The sequence below is a fragment of the Dipodomys ordii genome, unplaced genomic scaffold (assembly GCF_000151885.1).
Source record: "Dipodomys ordii isolate 6190 unplaced genomic scaffold, Dord_2.0 Scaffold181, whole genome shotgun sequence".
NCBI lineage: Eukaryota > Metazoa > Chordata > Mammalia > Rodentia > Heteromyidae > Dipodomys > Dipodomys ordii.
The window spans coordinates 446,567-467,721 of record NW_012267397.1 but is presented as its reverse complement, the minus strand read 5'-3'; the positions used below and the strand labels follow the sequence as shown (position 1 = coordinate 467,721).

The 21,155-nt window shown below is 45.9% G+C and overlaps 1 protein-coding gene across 1 annotated transcript in view; it reads left to right on the top strand.

The window, feature by feature from the left end:
• Kiaa0319l (KIAA0319-like ortholog) overlaps positions 1–15,550 on the top strand; it is an 89,208-nt gene extending 73,658 nt beyond the window's left edge. The window contains exons 13-21 of the mRNA XM_013034084.1: positions 1,476–1,624; positions 2,556–2,707; positions 3,066–3,204; positions 4,623–4,782; positions 8,734–8,876; positions 9,644–9,766; positions 10,301–10,391; positions 11,473–11,564; positions 14,355–15,550. Coding sequence (XP_012889538.1) covers positions 1,476–1,624; positions 2,556–2,707; positions 3,066–3,204; positions 4,623–4,782; positions 8,734–8,876; positions 9,644–9,766; positions 10,301–10,391; positions 11,473–11,564; positions 14,355–14,542 — 1,237 coding nt within the window. The 3' untranslated portion in view covers positions 14,543–15,550. The remainder of the gene's footprint in view (positions 1–1,475; positions 1,625–2,555; positions 2,708–3,065; positions 3,205–4,622; positions 4,783–8,733; positions 8,877–9,643; positions 9,767–10,300; positions 10,392–11,472; positions 11,565–14,354) is intronic.
• The last annotated feature ends 5,605 nt before the right edge of the window (positions 15,551–21,155 follow it).

The window sequence follows — 21,155 nt, the reverse complement described above, 5'->3', positions numbered from 1 at the left end:
GGACAGCGCCCAGGCCCAGAGTTCAAGCCCCATCACACACACACACACACACACACACGCAAGCACGCACGCACATACACGCACACACACACACACACACACACACACACACACTATTGCTCTGTTAATATTTTCTAGAAGATAGAATTTGCCAGTTAAGTTAGCCAGAGACCACAAGCTATACCCAGAGACCACAAGCTATACCCAAAATAACACTACTTAAACTGAAATTACCTAATTTACCTATTCACAGTTCTCAGTTTCTTTCAACGTTAAACCATGGTAAATAGAACTTAGACTCTATGTAGGGTCCCACAGGAAGCAAAAGAATTCCAAGGACAAGTTAAAAGTATTCTCAGCTTCCAAAGAAGATAGCCATTGGACAGATCAGTGTTTTCCTTCATATTTGTGTATGTATGCACACATACATACACACATGTATTTTCATGTCTTTTTTCTTTATTTTCTTTTCTCTGACTAGGGTATTGGAGATGAGTAGAAGAGTTTTAATTGCTCTGTCGAAATGACTTGACTTGTGATTACTGAGTGAGGTGCTAGAAATTATTTCCCTCAGCTCTTGTTTTTCTGTCTTTTGAGGAAACACAATCATCCTCAGCTCATTATGTTTTCACTGTTGTTCTTTGTTGAGCTAGACCTCATGCACTTTGGAGCTGGGTTTTATTAGTGGTTGCAGCAGAGATAATGCTCAGCAGAGCTTCTTGGAGGGGAATCTACTTCAGTGGAGGGTTATTAGGGCCAGAGGTAATAAGTTTCAAAAGCAAAATAAAACAAAGCCATCTTCAGGTCTTTCCCATTGTCCTTGTTGGGAAGAGGCTCCAGCACTTGGGGCTCTGTGCACAGTCCTGCCTGGATGCTGGCACTCAGCTCACCACCCCACTGCAGAGGAGGAGGCAGGGTATTGGTTTCCTGATGCTCTGCTGTCCAGGAGTTTTGCCCGTGGAGCTGCTGAGAAGATGGCTTTGTCCCGAGAACTCCTCTGCAGCCTTGGCCCATTTCTTGTTCTTGACTTTCATCAGGAGAATTTGGGTATGTGATTAAGAAATACACTTTGCTTCTTTGGCTGACAAGAACTGGAATCAACTACTGGGCCAGAGATGCTTTTCAGAAACATCATCTTAAATCTCTTAAAAAAATTTTTAAATCACAGATCCGTTCAAAGAACTTTATCCTTTTACAAACTGGAACAGTAAAGAGTTTGAATGTTCTAGAAGCTTATATAAAGGATAAACCTAGATGTGTCTGAAAGCTCCTGAGCAGTATTTTCTCATCAGCAGGTAGCCTATATTTTGGGGCTAAATGACACTGTGTCCAAATGAAATATTTTTAAACATGTCCTGTCAAAGTCTGGGAAGGAATTGTTCACATCTTAACTAAAGCAGTAATCATTTTTGCTTTCTGCTGTGTCAGGGGTGGGAGAACAGCAGACAGGTACAACTCCACCTCTCTTCTTTCAGAGGACCTGACGGGGTACAGCTAGAGAATGCTAATAGCAGTGTTGCCACCGTGACTGGGCTGCAAGTGGGGACCTATGTGTTCACCTTGACCGTCAAAGATGAAAGGAACCTGCAAAGCCAGAGCTCTGTGAATGTCATTGTCAAAGAAGGTACCTACCTCCCTGCTAGCTGAGGAATCCACCTGGGAAGAAGGTTGAAGAGGCAGCTTTTATTTTATTTTTTTAATATATTTTTTTGTTTATGTGGTACTAAGGAATTGAACCTAGGGATAGGTAAGCACTCTGCCACTATGCCACATTCATAGCCCTGGCTTTTATTTTTATTTTTCCAAAACAACTTTAATTGACAGTGACTATAAGGTGAATTTTAACTACCCTCTTTTCCTCCCCTACCTACCTGCCTGCCCTCCCTCCCTTCCTTCCTTTCTTCCTTCTTTCCCTCCCTCCTTCCCTCCCTCCCTCCATCTGTAGGAAAGGAACTAAAGATTTTTTTCCTTTGCATTTTGATTTTGCCTCTGTGCTGACTGAGACCTGGGTTTCTATGACATTCTTGCTAGCTACAGTGACACCTGCTGTCAGGCCATAGAATGACTGCGCTGTACTGCAGCTTTCTGTGCTTTTCCTCGGAGCCTGTAGGCTGCAACCAACTCACAGGGGTTGATTGGCCTTGTCCTGGTCTACGGGCATAATGGCTGGGAGTCTTGAAGAGGGCCATAACCTGATAGTAGGAAAAACATCTACTATGCTGGTAATATCCTAATAATCTATTGTGCTGAGTAAATACTGCTTTACTGAGCAAACAAGGCCTCTAAAGAGGCCCAGGCTCAGAGTCTTTTTTTTCTTTGATGAAGTGCCAAGAGAGGAATGAAAAAACAATCCAGAGAGTAACATTTGGGATTTTTTTTTTGGTACCAGCACTGCAGCTCTGGGGGCTTTCGATCTGTGCTGTTGGCATAGACGGGCATAGAAACAACTCTCCACTTAAGATGGTCTTGGTTTTTAATGTCCCTACAACTATCAGGAAGCAGCATTCCTGCTTTTCCCAAATGTTTCATTATTTCAATGGTTCTTCTTTGGCTAGAAATGAATGAACCACCAATAGCCAAGATAACGGGGAATGTGGTAATTACCTTGCCCACGAACACAGCCGAGCTGGATGGATCCAAGTCCTCAGATGACAAAGGCATAGTCAGCTACCTCTGGACTCGAGATGAGGGGAGTCCAGCAGCAGGGGTGAGTAGACCAGGAGTGGGAGAGCAGCAGCATAAGGTCTAAGTAGCAGGCCAGTGAAGAGGGGAGCGAACATCCCATAACGTGCTTTAACCAAGAAGCTCCTGGTATCAAACCCGGATTGTTCTATGAAATCCAAGGAGGTTAAATTACTTGCTCTGGGTCATTCTCCAAGCTGGTGTGGCACAGAATGGGTTGCTGTCCCCTGGTCCTGGCTGCTGTGGGTGGCAGTGTTGTCACAGGTCAGGAGATGCTCAGGGTTAAAAGAACCCGGCCCGACAGAGCGTCATTAGGACAGAAGCAGCAGCTGACTCCAAGAGAAGGGGTTTTGTTCTGCAGCCTTGCCATGTTCATTCTGCAGGAGGTGTTGAATCACTCCGACCATCATCCTGTCCTCTTTCTTTCCAACTTGGTGGAGGGAACATACACATTTCACCTCAAAGTGATTGATGCAAAGGGTGAGAGTGACACCGAGCGGACCACTGTGGAGGTAAAACCTGGTGAGTGTGTGTGGTGATAAAGACAGCGTGGCAGCTGCCAGATCAGCCCATCCAGGTCTCCATCCTGAGATGCCTTCCTCTCCAGCATGGACATGTCCAAATGTAAAACAAACCCTAGAAATGCTATGCTGAAAATTCCTTGGAGCTTGACTGTTCAAAGAGTGCCCCTCACTCCTCCCCCCTCCCCCCTCCCCCCTTCTCAGATGGAGAAAGGATCCTCAGAGAGGGCAGGGCTTGCTCAGCGTCACACAGCAGTTGTGTCAGAGCCAGGCCTGTGTGTTCTCAGGCCAGCACTTTCTCCTCTGCATGTGACTGAGGAGTGAGGGCTCAGGGCGCCTTGGGAATGTGAGCATAGGAATAGCTTGAGTCACAATGTCTCATCAGCGCCCAGATGCAGAAAACAATTTATTTTTATAAGTTGAGCCTCAGGCTCTATCTGACAACCCAGGGAAGGTAAAGTAATTGATACCCTGTACATTTTTTTTCAGATTTTCAGAAATAAAATTTCTTTCTTAAATAGAACCATGTTTTTTTTTTTGCTTTGAGGCAAATTTCGTAATAGGGAGGAACTCATTGTAGAGGGGGTAGAGCTCCTGCTAAGAAGCTTTAGCTCCAAGCCTGCCCTTTATGGACTAGGCCAGGCATGGGCATGGACACGTTAGATGGGAGAGACTCTGCGAGATTTCTAGTCCTGGTCCTACTAGGGAGGACAGCAGCCAAGACACCACAGAGTCCCTTCTGTGTTCAGAGTCGGGTCACGGATCGTGCTCTTCTACCAGAACAGGCAGATGGTGCTGCCAATGTGTGAAGAACAGTTTCTGAACTTGCAGGTGTGGAACAGTCTATAGGACATGTTCAGAAGTAAGCACAATCACATCCCATTTCCAGAGCTGTGAGCACACACAGTGTGGCTGTGAGGCTACAGTAAGGAAATCCTTACATCCTGGTTGTCCAGGCTTTCTTTGTGCTTATTATTTTACACCTTTAGGAACAGGTACATGCACATCACTGATAAGATGATTTGGTTGGCCTTTTCCTTCCTGTTGTTGCAAAGTACAGCAAGTCTCTGACCGTCAGATGGGATCAGGTGAAGCTGCTGACATCCCCATTGGCCTGGAGAGCTCCACAGAACCTACAGGGCAGAGCTTTCAGAACAAAAGCTTCAGTGTTTCTCCTCGAAGGAGAAACTCTGTTCCCCATGGCTCTACCGTGTCCCTTGCACATGGGTGGCGGTTCTCAGGGTGGCATAAAGCTTTTCAAGCCAACCCCAGATTGCCTTATCAGGAATTCACGATAGTGCTTTCCCCCTTGAAGGTGGTCTGAATGCCCTTGCTACTCTTCCTCTCAGGCAAATGCAGTGGCAGGTCTGTTTTAACCCTCCAACTTGTAAAGCCATGACTGATCCACATACTTTCCAGATCCCAGGAAAAACAACCTGGTGGAGATCATCTTGGATGTCAACGTCAGTCAGCTCACTGAGAGGCTGAAGGGGATGTTCATCCGCCAGATTGGGGTCCTCCTGGGGGTGCTGGATTCCGACATCATTGTGCAAAAGATTCAGCCGTACACGGAGCAGAGGTAGCTGGGCAATCAATGGGGGGAGAAAAGGAAAGACCAGGGGCCCCCTGTGCTTTTCAGCTGAGCCGAGAAATCGTGGGGAGAGATGGAGATGGGTAGGCTCTCTGAGTGGGACCCACTCTTAGTGCTCACCACTTCAGTGCCCTTGATATTCCAGTGCAGCTCATGTACTCTGTACTAGACATTTAGTCTGGTCCTGGGGTACAAGGTGATGAAGTCCCTTTTTTTTTTTTTTCAGGCCATGGTATGGTAGGGTAGATAGTCAAGTAAACATGTCACCTCGGTACAGGGTACATCTGGCATAGTGTGGCACTAGGGAAATGTGGGGCCAAAGCAGTCAGTTCTTTCTGGAGGTCAAGGGTAGGAGGCCAACAAACAAGTACAGTTTGTCTCCACCAGGATCAGAGAGCTTGGAGGACACTCAGAGGAGGGGACCTGAGAGAAGACAGGCTGTCTTCTGAAGAAGGCTTCTATTTAAGATTGTGGCAGTCTCATGATACGGCCAGAGAGCAGGCAGTGGAGATTAAGAACAGTAAAATGCAAGCTAGGAGTTTAATTATTGTATTTTGGGTGGGAGGACCCAAACTAAGTTGCTATATGTATATGTAGTTTTTTTTTTATTTTCAAAGCAAGGAGATTTCATAGTTAAATTTTTTTAAAGGGAGACCACTAATTTAAAGGTTAAATAAGGGTCTGGGAATGTGGCTTAGTGCTTGCCTCACATGCATGAAGTCCTGGGCTTGATTCCTCAAAACCACATACACAGAAAAAGCTGGAAGTGGCACTGTGGCTCAAGTGGTAGAGTGCTAGCTTTGAGCAACATAAGCTTTTCAAAGATAGTTCCCAGGCCCTGGGTTCAAGCCCCAGGACTGGCAAAAACAAACAAACAAACAAAACCCTATTAAATAAAAGTAGGAAGAGACTAGAGACTGAGACAATCAGGAAATTTCTGGACAAGTCCAGTAAGAACATGATAATACTGAATTAGTCATTGCAGTAGAGGAGAAGAAATGAAAGGGAACTCAAAGGTAAATCATCAGAATGTGATAGTCTTTGGGGAATTAAGGGAAATGAGGCTTCACTCTGAAGGCGTGACCAGGTGGTTCTGGACAGGAACGGAGATCAGGGAAGAAGAAAGAACCCGTTCAGCTATTGAATTTGGGATGTCTTATGAGCTACATGGGTATGTGTCCCCTAAATAGCCACAAACCTAAAGTAGGAACGTGGGGTAAAAGGAAGAATGAGACACATAGAGTGGACAGCATCTGTACAGAAGTGAAAGCTAAGAGGGTGGAATGACACTGATCATGTCCAAAGTGGTTAGGACGAACTTTGGTGAATGCCAGTATTAAGGAAGAGGCCGGAAGCAGTGGCAAGGGTAGTTGGCAAGAATATCGGGGAGGTGGAAGGCAGCTGGTGGTGGTAGGCTGCATGGCTATGAGAATGCGGAGTGGGCCCTAAGGAATGGGCCCTGCAAATCACCAAGACCACAGGGAGCCGAGGCGGAGTGACACAGAAGTGGCACGGGGGATAGATGAAGATGCACCTGGGAAAGACAGGAAGGAAATCCCTTCGTATGGCTGAGGGAAGGGAGGTGTGGAGGCGAGAGTTTGGTGGGAGCAGGTCTGGGGGACTGGCAGTGGCACAGGTTCAGAACTGTGGGGAAGGCTGGCTGCCTGGAGGTGGAAGTGAGGAGGGAAGTTTGAGGAAGGAGTGTCTGCCAGGAGCCACTCCAGGGAGGGTGCTGACTTGCAGAACAATCTTGAGGTCGAGCCAAGGTGAACCTCAAGGGCAATATGGCTCCCAACTCTACTCAGTAGTCACCTGGAGCTTCTGTCGCCATTACCATTGCCTGAGCCTCATCCCTAGAGATTATGATTCAGTGGAGTAGGATGGGGGACGTAAAAAATGTAGGCTCTCCCCAGGGAGTTTGCAGCCAGATAAGCTGGATCATGGACAATCCCCCCTCCTTTTTTTCCTTAAATTTTATAATACTGGGGCTTGGGCTTAGGACCTCATCTTGCTAACCAAATGTATTATCATTTGAGCTACAGGCCCAGTCCTGTTTTGCTTTTAGTATTTCTCTTTTTAGATAGGGTTTCTTGGTTTTGACTGGGGCCAACCTTGGACTGCCATCCTGCTACCTTTACCTTCTGAGTAGTTGGGACTACAGCTATACAGTAACATGCCTGACACACTTGTTTCTTTAGCATCCTGGAGAAGGCACAGGGCAAATGGCTGCTTAGATTGATCCAGCCTGATGGGAATTGACTGGGTGGAAAGTGGAAAGATGTTAGCAAGAAGGCAAGGAGAGCCTTGTGGGGCATGAGGAAGAAAGAAGCATCTGAACTTCTCTTGGCTCCTGGCTGGAACTGGATTAACATAGCTGAGGATTTGGGAACAGTATGTACTTGGGGGAAGGAAGGACATTGTAGTAGACAAAGTAAAAACCTGTCCCCTGAGCCCACGGTCCCTGTGTGAGCCTTAGGAAGTAGCAAGCTCTCTACCTCTATGAATCTGAATCTGTGCAGATTCTAGTGGTGATGTATAGCATTGATGTTGAGGATTAAATAAGATAATGTTTGTGTAAATCCCCAACACATATGCTCAATTAGTGGTTATTGCCATGAGTGCATCTTGAGACATGTCAGGTTTGAAGCATCTGTAGAAGGCGTGGGGTTGTAAGCATTTTCAGGCATAGATTGATTCCTATTGACTGATCCGATGGGGAAAGGAGACAGATACTTGAGGGTTTGATACACAGACAGAAAGGACTACTATAAGCCTGGCGTATAGGGAGGAAATAATGGGAAATGGACTATACATCTTTGATGGGTAAAGATTTGTTTCATGATACGGAGTTCGTAGAGCTCCATTGTTGGCTTCACTGCTCAGCAAGCTTTTATTTCTTTTTGTGCCAGTACTGGGGCTTGAACTCAGGGCCTAGACACTGTCCCTTAGCTTTTTTGCTTAAAGTGAATTCTCTGCCTCTTGAGCCACAGCTCCATTTCTGGCTTTTTGGTGGCTATTTGGAGATAAGTGTCTTGTGGATTCTTCTGCTTAGACCAGCTTCAAACTGATCCTCAAATTTCAGCCTTCAGAATAGCTAGGATTAGAGACATGAGCTACTCACACTCAGCAAGCTTTCAGCCAGTGAATGTGTTTCCAAAATTTGTATGTCATGCAACAGAGATAACATTATATAGAACCTTGAAACAAATAGATAAGGAAGGCTGCTTGTCCTGGAAGCAGCTGATCCAGGCCCCTGGGGAGCTGGGTCTCCTCAGCCTCCTTGCACACTGAGGGAATGAACATCCTGGGCACACCCATAAACCCATTCAATTCATGAGATTAATATGGGCTTAAAAAGCAGACTGTCAGAAATCAAGGATAGGGCATAAACATGTTTTGTGCCCAGATGTGGGTCGAAATTGAGAGTCAAAAAACCAGATTGTGGGCATGGAGTAATTTCACTACAGCCACACAATTGTGGTAGGGTCTTTCTGCTGTCACAGTACCTGTTGTTTTGGCTTATGGATACGCTTCGATGTATTCTAATGGTTCATATTTTACACAGCTCTGTAGTTGGTTTTACAAGGAAGCCAGACACAAACTCAGCAGCCTCTCCACCTCAGCTCTGAAAAGGCTGACAGCCAAAGTGTTGCCATCTTCTCTTCCAGCTCACACTGTGGAGTGGAGCCACTGGTAGCTAGGGCAGGCTTTGCAGTCAGATGTAAACGGGTGGAGATCTGGCTCTGTCATAATTAACTGTGTGACCTTGGGCAAGTTACTTAGCTCCTCTGAGCCCCATTGTAATTCTCTGTAAAATGAAGACATAGATAGCACCTTTCTCTTGGGCTTGCTGACAGTGCACAAGGAAGGTACTTGGTAGATAAAGGCTGCTGCCGCAGTGCCCCACTTGGCTCACACACACTGTCCATGTCTCTACAGCACCAAGATGGTGTTTTTCGTTCAGAACGAGCCTCCCCACCAAATCTTCAAAGGCCATGAGGTGGCATCAATGCTCAAGAGTGAGCTGCAGAAGCAAAAGGCAGACTTCTTGATATTTGGAGCATTGGAAATTAATACTGTCAGTGAGTAATTCTGGGAAGTTGGGAGAAGCTACCAGTGCCCTCAGCTGGCATCCAGAGCTGCTGTCCCAGGCCGGGCATCCTTTCCTGGGAACAGGCAGGCAGTCTTATTCCTCTAACTATCAATAGCAGGAAGAGCCTGGAAGCATGAGCCCCTGAGGTAGGACTCAGGACAGTGGGCTTAAGTGGGAAAAAAATGACATCTTTATTTTAACGCGGACTGAACTTTGTGATTTCCCTCAAGGATGAAGGTCGGTAGTATTAACAGAATCCATCTGACTTCAAGGCAGCAGAAAATCACACATAATTTTGTATCACGTGATGAGCTATTGTTTTTATGCCCCACTACTTCAAAATTATAATAGATCCACTAATAGATCTTACTTACTCTTTTAATAAAGCATACAGATTGTTATTCAAAATGTGTGCTCGTTAATATTTCAAAACCATGCTCACTATAACCGCTTCTTTTGTGATTCTCTTTCTCCGTTCTATTATTCTGATAAGGAGATATGGAGGACAGAATAGCCTGAGAATGGCTGACACAGACACCAAAGGCAGGTTAATTTTCCCATGCCTGGCTCACTGCTTCGGTCATGGTGATCACAGCGCCAGCCTGACTTCGATGACTAGGGCCAGCACTCCAGGAAGCTTTACTTCAGGAAAGCCTGACACAAGGCTCCTTGTCTTCATGGGCCCCAGGTTCTGGCAGCTGGTTGTCCCTGTGGCCCTGGCTCTTGTGACGTCTTGTTCCTCTCTGCCACCTTTAGCCTGTCAGCTGAACTGTTCTGACCATGGCCACTGTGACTCCTTCACCAAGCGCTGTATCTGTGACCCATTTTGGATGGAGAATTTCATCAAGGTGCAGCTGAGGGACGGTGACAGCAACTGTGGTGAGTGTGCATGGTCCTGTGCCAGCTGGGTGGCTGGGATGTGGACGTGTGCTGTGGGGGCGGGTGTTAGCGTTGAGGCAGATGAGCAGCTGAGAGAACTCTGTATTTTCTGTTTGCAGAAGACTTGTCTTTCCCTCTTCCACACTAGCCCAAGGTTGGAGGAGGGTGCTGAGACAGTCAGATTTGGGCTTAAATCAGACCAACTGCACACTGCTGCCTAAAGTCCACCTGCCACAAAGCCTCCTTTGCCTCCTGTCATTATGGAGTATCTGTTTGATGAAGCCTAAGGGAAGCCTGCATCCCTCTTTTACAGCTCTGTGCACCTGTGCTTTGCCACAGGGCCTCAGCAACCTCCTGGGGCAGGGCCTGGGATGCAGGGCACCGCAGAAACTTGCTAGCTGACCCCGTCCTCCAAAGCCTCAACCTTCCTGGGAGCCTGGGCATACATGTTCTTGTCTGCAGTGTGATGTCAGGTAGAACAGGGCACAGCTGCCTTCTAACCTTCCCCCTTCACCATTCTGCTCTTCTTGGCAGAGTGGAGTGTGCTGTATGTCATCATCGCTACCTTTGTCATTGTTGTGGCCTTGGGAATCCTGTCTTGGACTGTGATCTGCTGCTGTAAGAGGTAAGATGGATCTCCTTTGAAATGCACCTGGGCTTCTTGTCACAGAATCTTCCTGGGAGGTAGCTGGCATTTTCCCCACGGAAGGACTTTGCTAGGTCCTCAGTCATGACTAGACTGGTTGGCCCACCACAGCCCCATATAGGAAGGCTTCCTCACGCTCAGACACGCCTGAGGGCAGAAGCACCCCTTTCTTGCCAAGTGGCATCACTGGGAGATCAGCAGGCTGAGAGCCATAGGGGGCGGGAAGGAGTCCAGGTCGGGCTGCATCCAGGTGTGTGTCCCTTGATGTTGCACACTTTAGCCTGACGTAACTTTATTCCTTCCTTTCTTGTTAGGAAATGTGTGCATGTATGTTTTTGCACAATTACAGATAACTGTTCACTTAAGCTTCCTGTGTATTCATGTCACATTTGTGGTTGTATTTATTGAATGTTTTACATTAATAAATGTGGCTTTAGAGCTCAGTGGTAGAATGCTCATCTGCACACACAGGCCCTGGATTTAGTAGACTGTATCACAAACTTGGTGTGATTCCTGTGTTAACTCGTGTGTGTGTGTGTGTGTGTGTGTGTGTGACATTTGGCAGATTATATCTTTCTTATACCACAACAGCCTTATCCCATCTTGTGAACAAGGAATATCAAAGTTAGGAAAATTCCTTCACCGATCTGGGACAGGGCTGGGATTTAACCTGCAACATTACCTCCTATAAAACTTGGAAAATCAAAAGAATTTTTAAAAATTGCCCACCAGCCTGATACAGCCCCTGTCAACAACTCTGTTGGTGTGGTGCTTGCCCCTCCTATACTCTCAATAGACGCTCTTTGTCTTCTGGACATTTTAACTGCCCTGTCTTCACTGCCATTCAGAGTGGGAGTCCACACAAAAATGGACAGCTTCCCTTGCCCTTCCCAGAACTGGTGAAGAACTGTTTTTTGAGGACGGAATCACAGTTGGTAACTTTCCAGCTAAAACTAAGGCGACCCTTCTCCTCCCTGCCATTGAGCAGTCTCCTGCAGCCCTGGCCTTGACAGAAAGCATCCTTCCTGAGCAGGCACGGGGTGGGGGTTATATTTTTTAGGCAAAAAGGAAAACACAAGAGGAAAAGCAGGTACAAGATCCTGGATGCCACGGATCAGGAAAGCCTGGAGCTGAAGCCCGCCTCCCGAGCAGGTAGGGCCCTGGGTCTGTGGGTGGGTGGCCACCATCACCAGCTCTTTCCCATGTGTGTTATGCAAGTACTTTGTCCTCTTGCCTTGAAGCTGGCAGGGCCCTGGCCTGAATGTCCGAGGGAGGAGCTCACCTCTCAGTGCTTTCACTTTGCCAAAGGTCTAGGCTCCTGCATCTTTGCTTGTTCATTCCCCAGGTTTGCTGCCTGAAGCTTAGTATCTCAAGCTGCCTGTCTGGGCAGGGTTAGGGGCCTTGGGTCCTTATACTTGACTAGGATAGGACCAGAGCAGTTTCTGCCAGCTTCCTGCCTCTCCAGCCACCTCTCACCCACTTTCTTCATCATCTGGCAGGTCCACCACTGTCTGCGTAGTGTTTGGGTAGCCTTCCTGCTAGCTGCAGTCATGCCGGGCTTTCAGGTGCCTCCCATTAGAAGGATTTCCTATTACACTAGACCTGGGATGACCGAGTGGAGGCACTGGGTCTCCCATCTTCTCTGTGCTTAGCCGTTTGGTGAAGTTCCCTTCACGGTGAATGCCACAGCATATCTCTCCATGCAGTCTCCCTTTCTAAACTTGCAAGCACACCACATTTATAGAAAATGCTTATTCTGTACACCGTTGTGCTTAAAGCTTCATGTTTAGGGGAGTCTATGGGGAGAGAGAGGCCTAAGGTGGGCTCTACCCTAAGAAGTTCATTCTGGTGGAGGAAGAAACTCCCCTGCAAAGACCAGGTTTTCATAAGCAGCTTGGGTTGTACTCTGTGCAAGCCAGGTGAGCACTGAGGGAAAGGCCTTGAATGAGCCCAAGATACCAGAGAAGTGGGCAAAACACTCCCCCAGGAATAGAAGAGTGCCAAAGAGCACAGCTACCTTCACAGAGTGGCCAATGAGATTTTTATGATACTGGCACCAAGCTGGTACTCAGTGGAGGGGTGAGCCCAAACTCTTGTCACACACACTTCTGTGTGGGCAGAGCGCTGGGACAGCCGGGACCCAGCATGCAAGGCCAGCAGTAGGGCAGGACAAAGGCAGAAGGATCCATCCATGTTGCTCTGCACAGCAGTGCTCACAGATTCATAGTGCCAATTCTCATTACATCAATTTATTGACTGTATTCTTTTCTTTTTTTTGGTCCCATCATGGAGCCTGAACTCTGGGCCTGGGCGCTGTCCCTCAGCTCTTCAGCTCAAGGCTAGTGCTCTACCACTTGAGCCACAGCGCCACTTCCAGCTTTTTTCTTTTTGCTTATGTGGTACTGAGGAATCAAACCAGGGCCTCTGGCATGCAAGGCAAGCGCTCTACCACTGAGCCACCTTCCCAGCCCCTTGACTGTATTCTTGATGGGCACTGAATTTACAGTTTTTGCTTTCAGGAAAACTGTGAACATTCTTTTGTCTTCTGGTGGACATATTTTTTGATTTCTGTTAATTACTGCATCCAAGGAGATGTATTATTATGTTCTCCCATAAGTAGCAGTGGGAAGCTGAGAATGGAGGATCACTGTTCATTGCCAGCCCAGGCAAAAAATTTGCAAGACCTAATCGTAACTAATAAAAAGCTGGGCTTGCTGGACACCAGTGGCTCATGACTGTAATCCTAGATATACAGGAGGCTGAGATCTGAAGATTGTTTCAAAGCCTGCCTGGGCAGGAAAGGCTATGAGACTCTTTTATCTCAGTTAATCACCAGAAAACCAGAAATGGAGCTATGGCTCAGAGTGGTAGAGCACTAGGTTTGAGCAAAAGCTCAGGGACAGTCCCCAGGCCCTGCGATCAAGCCCCACAGCTGACAAAAAAAGTGGGGAGGGGATATCACAGGGGATTGCAGTCCAGGTCAGCCCCAGGCAAAAAGAAAGGTCCAATTTGAAATGTAATGAAAGCAAAAAGGGCTGGCGGTGTAGCTCAAGTGTTAAGAGCACCTGCCTAGTGAACACAAGGCCCAAAGTTAAAGCCATAGTACTGTACAATAAAACAGACAGACAGTCAGATAGATAGCTAGCAAAGAAAAAAAGGCTAGGAATATGGTTCAAATAGTAGAGTGTTTGCTTAGCAAGTCTGAGGCTCTGAGTCCGTTCTTGGGCTGGTCAGTGCATTGGTCCAGACCACTGGGACCTCACTGTTGGCAATTCCCTCTTGTGGCCTTCCTTTGCTTTCTCTGGAGTATTTTGCACCAGCCAGAGAGTAGACATCTGTTTAACTGCTGCTGAGTGGGATCTGCCCAAAGCTATTACCAGAGCACAGAGCTACAGTCTGTCTGCAGCTATAGGGATAAGTAGTAGAGATGTTTGCTGTGGCTTGCAGAAATATAGACATCTTTTCTGCCTCTGATGATGCTTATGGTCCTTGGTTTGTGTTCTGATCTCTGTCAGGCACTCCCTGCAGCCTCCCTGCTCCCTTGTCCCCAGTGCCCATCCAGTAAAGCCAGAGCAGATCATGAGCTCGTGGGGCAAGTGTCTACATGCATGAAGACTGTGGCCTCGCTGTCAGGTCACTGTCCAGGCCGAGCCAAGGGAGGCTCAGAGTCTCAATTCTGCTTTCTTTCTCTTACTTCACCATGAAACTCCAAATCTAAAAGGAGAGTGCCAGTGAGTGGTACTGATCACCACTCAGGACCCAGCAGTACAGCTCTGTACTGATTGCAAGACTGTACTTTCTGTAACTTCACATGCGGACTGCTGCCCCACCCCCAGCCAGCATGGGAGCATGACGAATGCACTGCCTTCCACCTGGAGAAGGGTCTGTGGCTCAAGGTGGAAGGTCTGTCATCTGACCCAGGGTTCCATGTCTTCCTTGCAGGCATCAAACAGAAAGGCCCCATGCTGAACAGCAGCCTTATGCACTCTGAGTCGGAGCTGGACAGTGATGATGCCATCTTCACCTGGCCAGACCGGGAGAAGGGCAAACTCCTACATGGTCAGAATGGCTCTGTACCTAACGGGCAGACCCCACTGAAGGCCAGGAGCCCACGAGAGGAGATCTTGTAGTCACTCGGGCTGTCTCTTCTGGGTAGGAGTCGGTAGTGCCTGGGCCTAGAGCACTGCCAGGTTGGTTTCCTCCCTCCCTAGTCTGCGGGTGACTGCTCTCCCAGTGCTGCTGGCCACTCTACCCCAGTACCCCACCCCAAACTGCTGGTACTTGAATCCACAGACTCCAGGAACCCCTGAATGAAGCTGTGAATGAAGAGGTTTCCTCTTTACTATATGGTAGGCCCCCGCTAATATCCTAACCTCAGGGCCTCCTCTTTTCCATCTCCCCCTGACCCCCACCTGAGGGCAAACAGCCCCTGGGCTCTTCTCAGCTGCACTGTTGCCTTGCTACAGAGCCCAGAGTACACCCAGTGAGCACCACCAGCCTCCTGGCTCCAGGGGCCTGGCTGTGGGAATGCGCTTGCCCCTTTTCTGGGAAGAGTATGTACCCCCTGGTCAGGCCAAGAGGAAGTGGCATCCCAGCCCACTGATGCTAGAATGGTACTTGATGAAAGCTGTCCAGACCTGAAGCACTGGAGCCCTGCAGGACTAGCCGTTTTAGGGATGCCAGGGGCCTCTGGCTGTTGAGGACATGTGCCCAGCAGCCAGGCTTCTCCCCCTTTTCTTCCTGACCAGCATCTGCTGCTTCTTGGCTGAGGCCAACACTCCATGTCCCCAGAGACAGCCACAGACAAGACTGGAATGTTGTGGCATGAGCGCATGTGTGTGACTGCCCCACTGTGACCCTTCCCAGTCCCGCCATCATTCCTGTGTCCCTTGCACCCGTGTCAGTGAGTGCATGGGCATCACCTCCTCTTAGGGCTCTTGGCTGCTCAAGGCAACTTTGCCAGGAAGAGACTGCATCTGGGGAAGACTTCTGAACTCCAGCCCTGTCACTGGCCTCTCAGCCACGGTGGCTGGGCTTAATGGGAATTTGGGGGGAGCAACTTTTTAAAAAACATTTACAATTTCTACTACTGCACTACTGTCTGTTGTGAGTTGATTAAACATGCTATTTAATTGTGAGCCTTCCTGTCACACTCTGTTACTGACCTGTTGTGAAATCCACCGCCGGTGCAAAGTGATTGCCTCTGATAAGCTGTCTGCGGCCTGCAGAGTGCTGGGCTGCCACCTGCCATGGCACATCCTGGGCTCTGGCTGGCCCACCCTGTCCCTACTTCTCATCCCTATGGAAGACATGCCATTCTAAGATCCAGGATATGCCCTTAAGGATTTCGGGCCAGTGCTCTTCCCTTTTGGGTTCTCAAATCGAGGTTGGCCTTGTTCCCAAATGTACTCATTCTGTGCTGCTCACTTTCCTGCCATGTGCAATATGGCAAAAGGCAGAAGAGCCACCGGACTTACTCTTTCCAAGACTGTGCACAAAACCTAGCTTTAAGTGGGCAGTAGCACTGGGTGGCACCAAAGCAGAGGCACAAGGAGGTGATGCAGTCCACACAGATGGGGACAGGACTCAAGTGCAATAGAGGGTTTTAAAAAATACACTGTTGCTGGGGCTGGGAAGGTGGCTCAGTGGTAGAGCGCTTACCTTGCATGCCTGAGGCCCTGGGTTCCATTCCTCAGCACCACATAAGCAAAAAGAAAAAAGCTGGGAAGTGGCACTGTGGCTCAAGTGGTAGAGCACTAGCCTTGAGCTGAAGAGCTGAGGGACAGTGCCCAGACCAGAGTTCAGGCCCCATGACTGGACCCCCCCCCCGCAAAAAAATAAAAAAATAAAAATAAATAAAAATAAAAATACACTGCTGGAGTTCTGCCTCAGTAGTTCTGAGATAGAGCATAAAAACTATTGTTCTAATGACCCATGACATCCTGATGCTGCTCTTCTCAGGCCCACCACCCAGGACATCCAGGTGGGAAGCATATTCTCAAAGCCACAAGGACAGGAAATTGCCAATGTCTGTCCCATGCTGGTGCAGGAAATTAAAGAGGTGAACTCAAATTTCCCAAGGTCTAGTGGGAGTGATGGGTTGCTAGGGCAGTGGCCTGTCATAGACATGAACAGAAGTGACCAAGTGATGTGTGGGAATAGCTGTGATTCAAGACAGTACTACAGACCCAATGGCTTCCTAGCATAGCAGGGAGGCTTCCTTGGCCCATTTAGCCCAGCTGCAGTCCAGGCAGGAATATATATATTTGTACTCTCAGCTACAGAGATGGGGAAAACAATCCTCTGCTTCTCTAGGCCTCCCTCCCCCTAAAAAAGACAAAACTGAGACAGCAATGCTGCTCTTCAGGCTTCGAGTCTCGAGCTAAGTCTGACATCTCCATGCTGGTCTACTGGGGCAGTTGCTTAGGTCCTTCTGAAGCTGGGCTGAATTTCTGCTCACCTCTGCTGTGACTATTTAGGTTTCCTAAACACTTTACCATTGCCAGAGATCTCCCCACTTCTCATGTTCTGAATTAACTTGAAGTCTGGAGGAGATGCATGCATTTGAGTCCCATGTTGGCACTGTTACCTCTAACAGTTACCTCTAACAGTCACGTGGTGGCACACCATGGGAAAGAAGTAACAAACAGGATTTGTGGAGCCTGTTTTCTGACTTTTGAGACAGGATTTATGTATAGGGAAAAGGGGGAAGGATAGAAAGAATCCTGAGGTAGTAACTAAAATTGCAAGAATTGTTAGGAATCTACAGGTTTAACACACACACACACAGGCCTATGCATGTGTAGTTTTATAAACAAACAGTAGTTTGATTGTCTGCCTTTAAACACTCAAAGGGAACAGAAGCAATTTCAAACTGATTATAAGACTAAGGGTCTGAAATACATTGCTGAGAGAAAAAAATTTTTTTTAAGTGAACGGTTAGAAACATACAGCTAGAAGGAGTATCAAGATTAAAAGTTGGAATAGGAGCTGGGAAGGTGGCTCAGTGGTAGAGTGCTTGCCTTGCATGCATGAGGCCCTGGGTTCGATTCCTCAGCACCACATAAGCAAAAAAGGCTCAACTGCTCCTAGAGCACTAGTCTTGAGCTGAAGAGCTGAGGGACAGCACCCAGGCCCAGAGTTAAGGCCCCACAACCAAAAAAAAAAGTTGGAATATTAGATCATAAGCTGAGCCCAAGGCCAGTATACATAGTAAGTTCAAGGTCAGCCTGGGCGACATCCAGACTGTTTCAAAAGAAAAAAATAAGTACTTATGATTACAGACATAAAAAAAGCACAAGACCTATTTAACAAAAAAAAATTACATTTATTTAAACAAAAAAATTTAGCCCAGCTTGTTGCTCACTCAACATTAAGAAATCTATCACAGTGCTTCATATTAAGGCAGGAAAATGTAACTGTAACAAATGCCCCCCATAAAGCATTTGATAAACTCAAAACTTGTTTATAATTAGAAAAACCCAAACCAGTGCTGGTGGCTTACACCTGTAATCCAAGCTGCTCAGGAGGCTGAGATCTGAGGATCACAGTTCAAAGCCAGCCCAAGCAGGAAAGTCCACGAGACGCTTATCTTCAATAAACCTCTCAAAAACCAGAAATGGTGCCGTGGTTCAAGTGGTCAGGAACTAGCCTTGAGCACAAAGAGGCTCAGGGCAGTGCCTAGGCCCTGAGTTCAAGCCCCAAAGCCAAAAACAACAAAAGAAAAACCTAACTTGGAACTATGAACCCTCAAGTTGATATAGACTATGTATCTAGTACATTACTATGTATATATGCCTAGGTACATACAGGAAGAATATGGCCACTTAGGATATAATTTTTAAATGAAACAGGGAAAAATCCATTAGTAAAATTCACTGAATGAATAAAATTATACAGACACAGAAAAAAAAATGATGTCAATCTTTTATTCAGTGGGGTTGGGTTGGGTGTCTCGAGACCTAGTAAACAATTAACCTTCTTTGGCTACACAGTTTAAGATTGCTTTCTAGAATAGATACACAGGCCTGCATTTAGTGTAAGACTTTAGTTTCCCTAAATCATCACCAATACTTGGTATTACCAATGTTTCCAGTTTTGGCCAATCTTAAATTTTAAGTTTAAAAATAAACACTTTCATTATGGAGTTGAACATCTTTATTTTGTGTTTCTATGAGCTATTGATTCATCATCAGATTTCTTTATGGCTCAGTAGTTTTACGTATATTCTACATATAATTTCTTGGAGACTTTCAAGCATTGCAAATATTGTCCTGAGCTTGTCATTTATTATCTCTATCCTCTTACTGTGTGTATACCAGTCCTAGAGCTCTTTTTTGCTCAAGGCTAGTGCTCTACCACTTAACCCACAATTCCACATCCAGTTTTTTGGTGGTAAACTGGAGAGAAGAATCTTATAAATTCTCCTCCTGCCTGTGCTGGCTTCCAACCACAATCTTCAAATCTGAGTAAGTTAAGACTACAGGAATGTACTACCGGTGCCCAGCTTCAATCCTCTATTGAATAAACTTTAATCTGGGTATAATAATCATCTTTTGTTATTTTCCTTATATGGTTTGTGCCTTGGAGATTTCAAGGAAGCATCACATACCTAGATCATGAGACTGTTCTGTAGTTCCTATTAACTTTATAATATTTACCTTTCATCTTTCAGACTTTAATCCATCCTGAGTCCACTTTTGGACAGGATGCTAGCTAGGGATCTAGTTTTACTTTCATGTAAAATGCCAATTTCCCAACACTGTCTACTAAAACTGGAAGTGTTGTATTACAGTGACTAAATACTTTACAGTTTTGCTACTACTGTGAAATTTCCATTATATTGCTTGCCCTGTAAGTTACAGCTCATGGAGAAGAAATGGCTGAATGCCTTACCAGTGTTTTTTGTTTTTATTTAACAAGCTTAATTTGAACCTGTTTCACTAGCTCATACCCAGGTGTTCCTGAGTATCTGAAAATACAACATAACATGAAAATACTGACTCTTAAAAAGTTAATCACCTTCCAATGCTGATAATCTCACCCCCCACCCCCATCATGTGATTAAACTTACCATTCTGCAAAGCAGTAATGGGGCCATGAATGTAGTAGGTGTATTAATGAGGACACTTGTTTGGCTACTTTAATGGAAACAAAGTACAGTAACAACAACTCAGAGCAGCTTTCTGATGCTCCGCTCTGGAGCCATTCAATCCAGGAGATAGATGGCTCTGTCCATGAAGCCAATGTGCTCTAGGGTGTTGTCCTCTCCCTTAGGGACAAAACCGCTTTGCCATAGTAAATGACAAAACCGCTTTGCCATAGTAAATGACAAAACCGCTTTGCCATAGTAAATGAGGAAGGAAAACATCAGAGGAGGTAGCCTGGTAACTGTAAACTCATTCAACAAAACTTAGTCCCACTCTTAGCTGAAGGATATCCTGGAAAATAAGACTTCCTAAGAATACAGTGTACTGTTAGTGAGGTAAAGTAGGAAGATGGCCATTGCTGTGTAGTGGTCTTGACCCCAAAGTGCTGATACAAAACCATTACCAAGTGAAAGAAGCTTTAAATAATTTTTCCCCAAGTAAAAAGTATACAGGACTAGGGAATGTAGCTCCAGTGGTCTGGTACCTGCCTACCATGCACAAGGCCCTGGGTTTGAGCCCCAGTACCACAATAAAAAATAAACTGTATGGCATATTCCTTTTATATTTATGAATGCACTATGCAGTATTTCCTTTTCTCAATGCAGAGAAGTTCATTGGGATTTTTATGATTTTATTATAGCATAGTACTTAGTATGTGATATACGTAGAACTGATCATGTAGAGGACTAGGTTTGGAGAATCCACACTGCTGAACCTAGTGAAAAATCTAGACCATGGTCTGAGAATTGATTTTTTCAAAGACTTAGTTGTGCCAGGCAATCTGTGTATGTCATTAAAAAAAAAATCTGATATGTCAAAGCCTACCATATGCCAGACACACTAAGGATTACTATTTTCACCTTGTAGATGATAACACTGAGGCACAGAGAGGTTTAGTAACTTACATTAGGTTATAAATAACCAGTAAGTGGAAAAACAAGGCTCTCAAGCCTTTGATCTTTGTAGTATGTAGTAAGTAGACCTTCCTGGATAAGAACAGCAACATCTGAGGAGACACTTGAAGCAGAGAGGAACAAAGGTGTTGTTACCTGATGATTACATGAAAAGCTACATCATGAGTTTAATAGAAAGCAAATTCATTTACAGAAATTCATCTTTACTGTAGACTGGTGCTTTTTTTGTTAGAATATTCTTGTTTTATGAAATTAGGAATGCTACAAGGCAGATAGAAATGGTCTACAGGAATGTGGAAATATATTTGCACAATACCCTGACTTTGATGCTCTAAGCAAAATGCCATATAGTCATACAGACTGAACTTAAATATATGCTTGTTCTTATCTTGTTAATGTTAACTGATACAAACTTTATAAATAAAACAAAAGCCTAAAATATGTATATGAATAGCTTTCAAGGCTTTGGATAGTTAATTACCTAGAAATGGGAACAAGGCTTTTTGATAGATAAACTGCTGTGAAATATTTACTGGGCTTAATAAAAGGTAAATAATTTCTTTTTCAAAAACTGCTATTTTTCTTTGCAATTTTACTATCTGTTGGGTCATACCAATAGGGTCAAATAGAAAAAAAGATATTTAAAGTCCTTCTAAGTCATAAAGAAAAGAACTCACCCA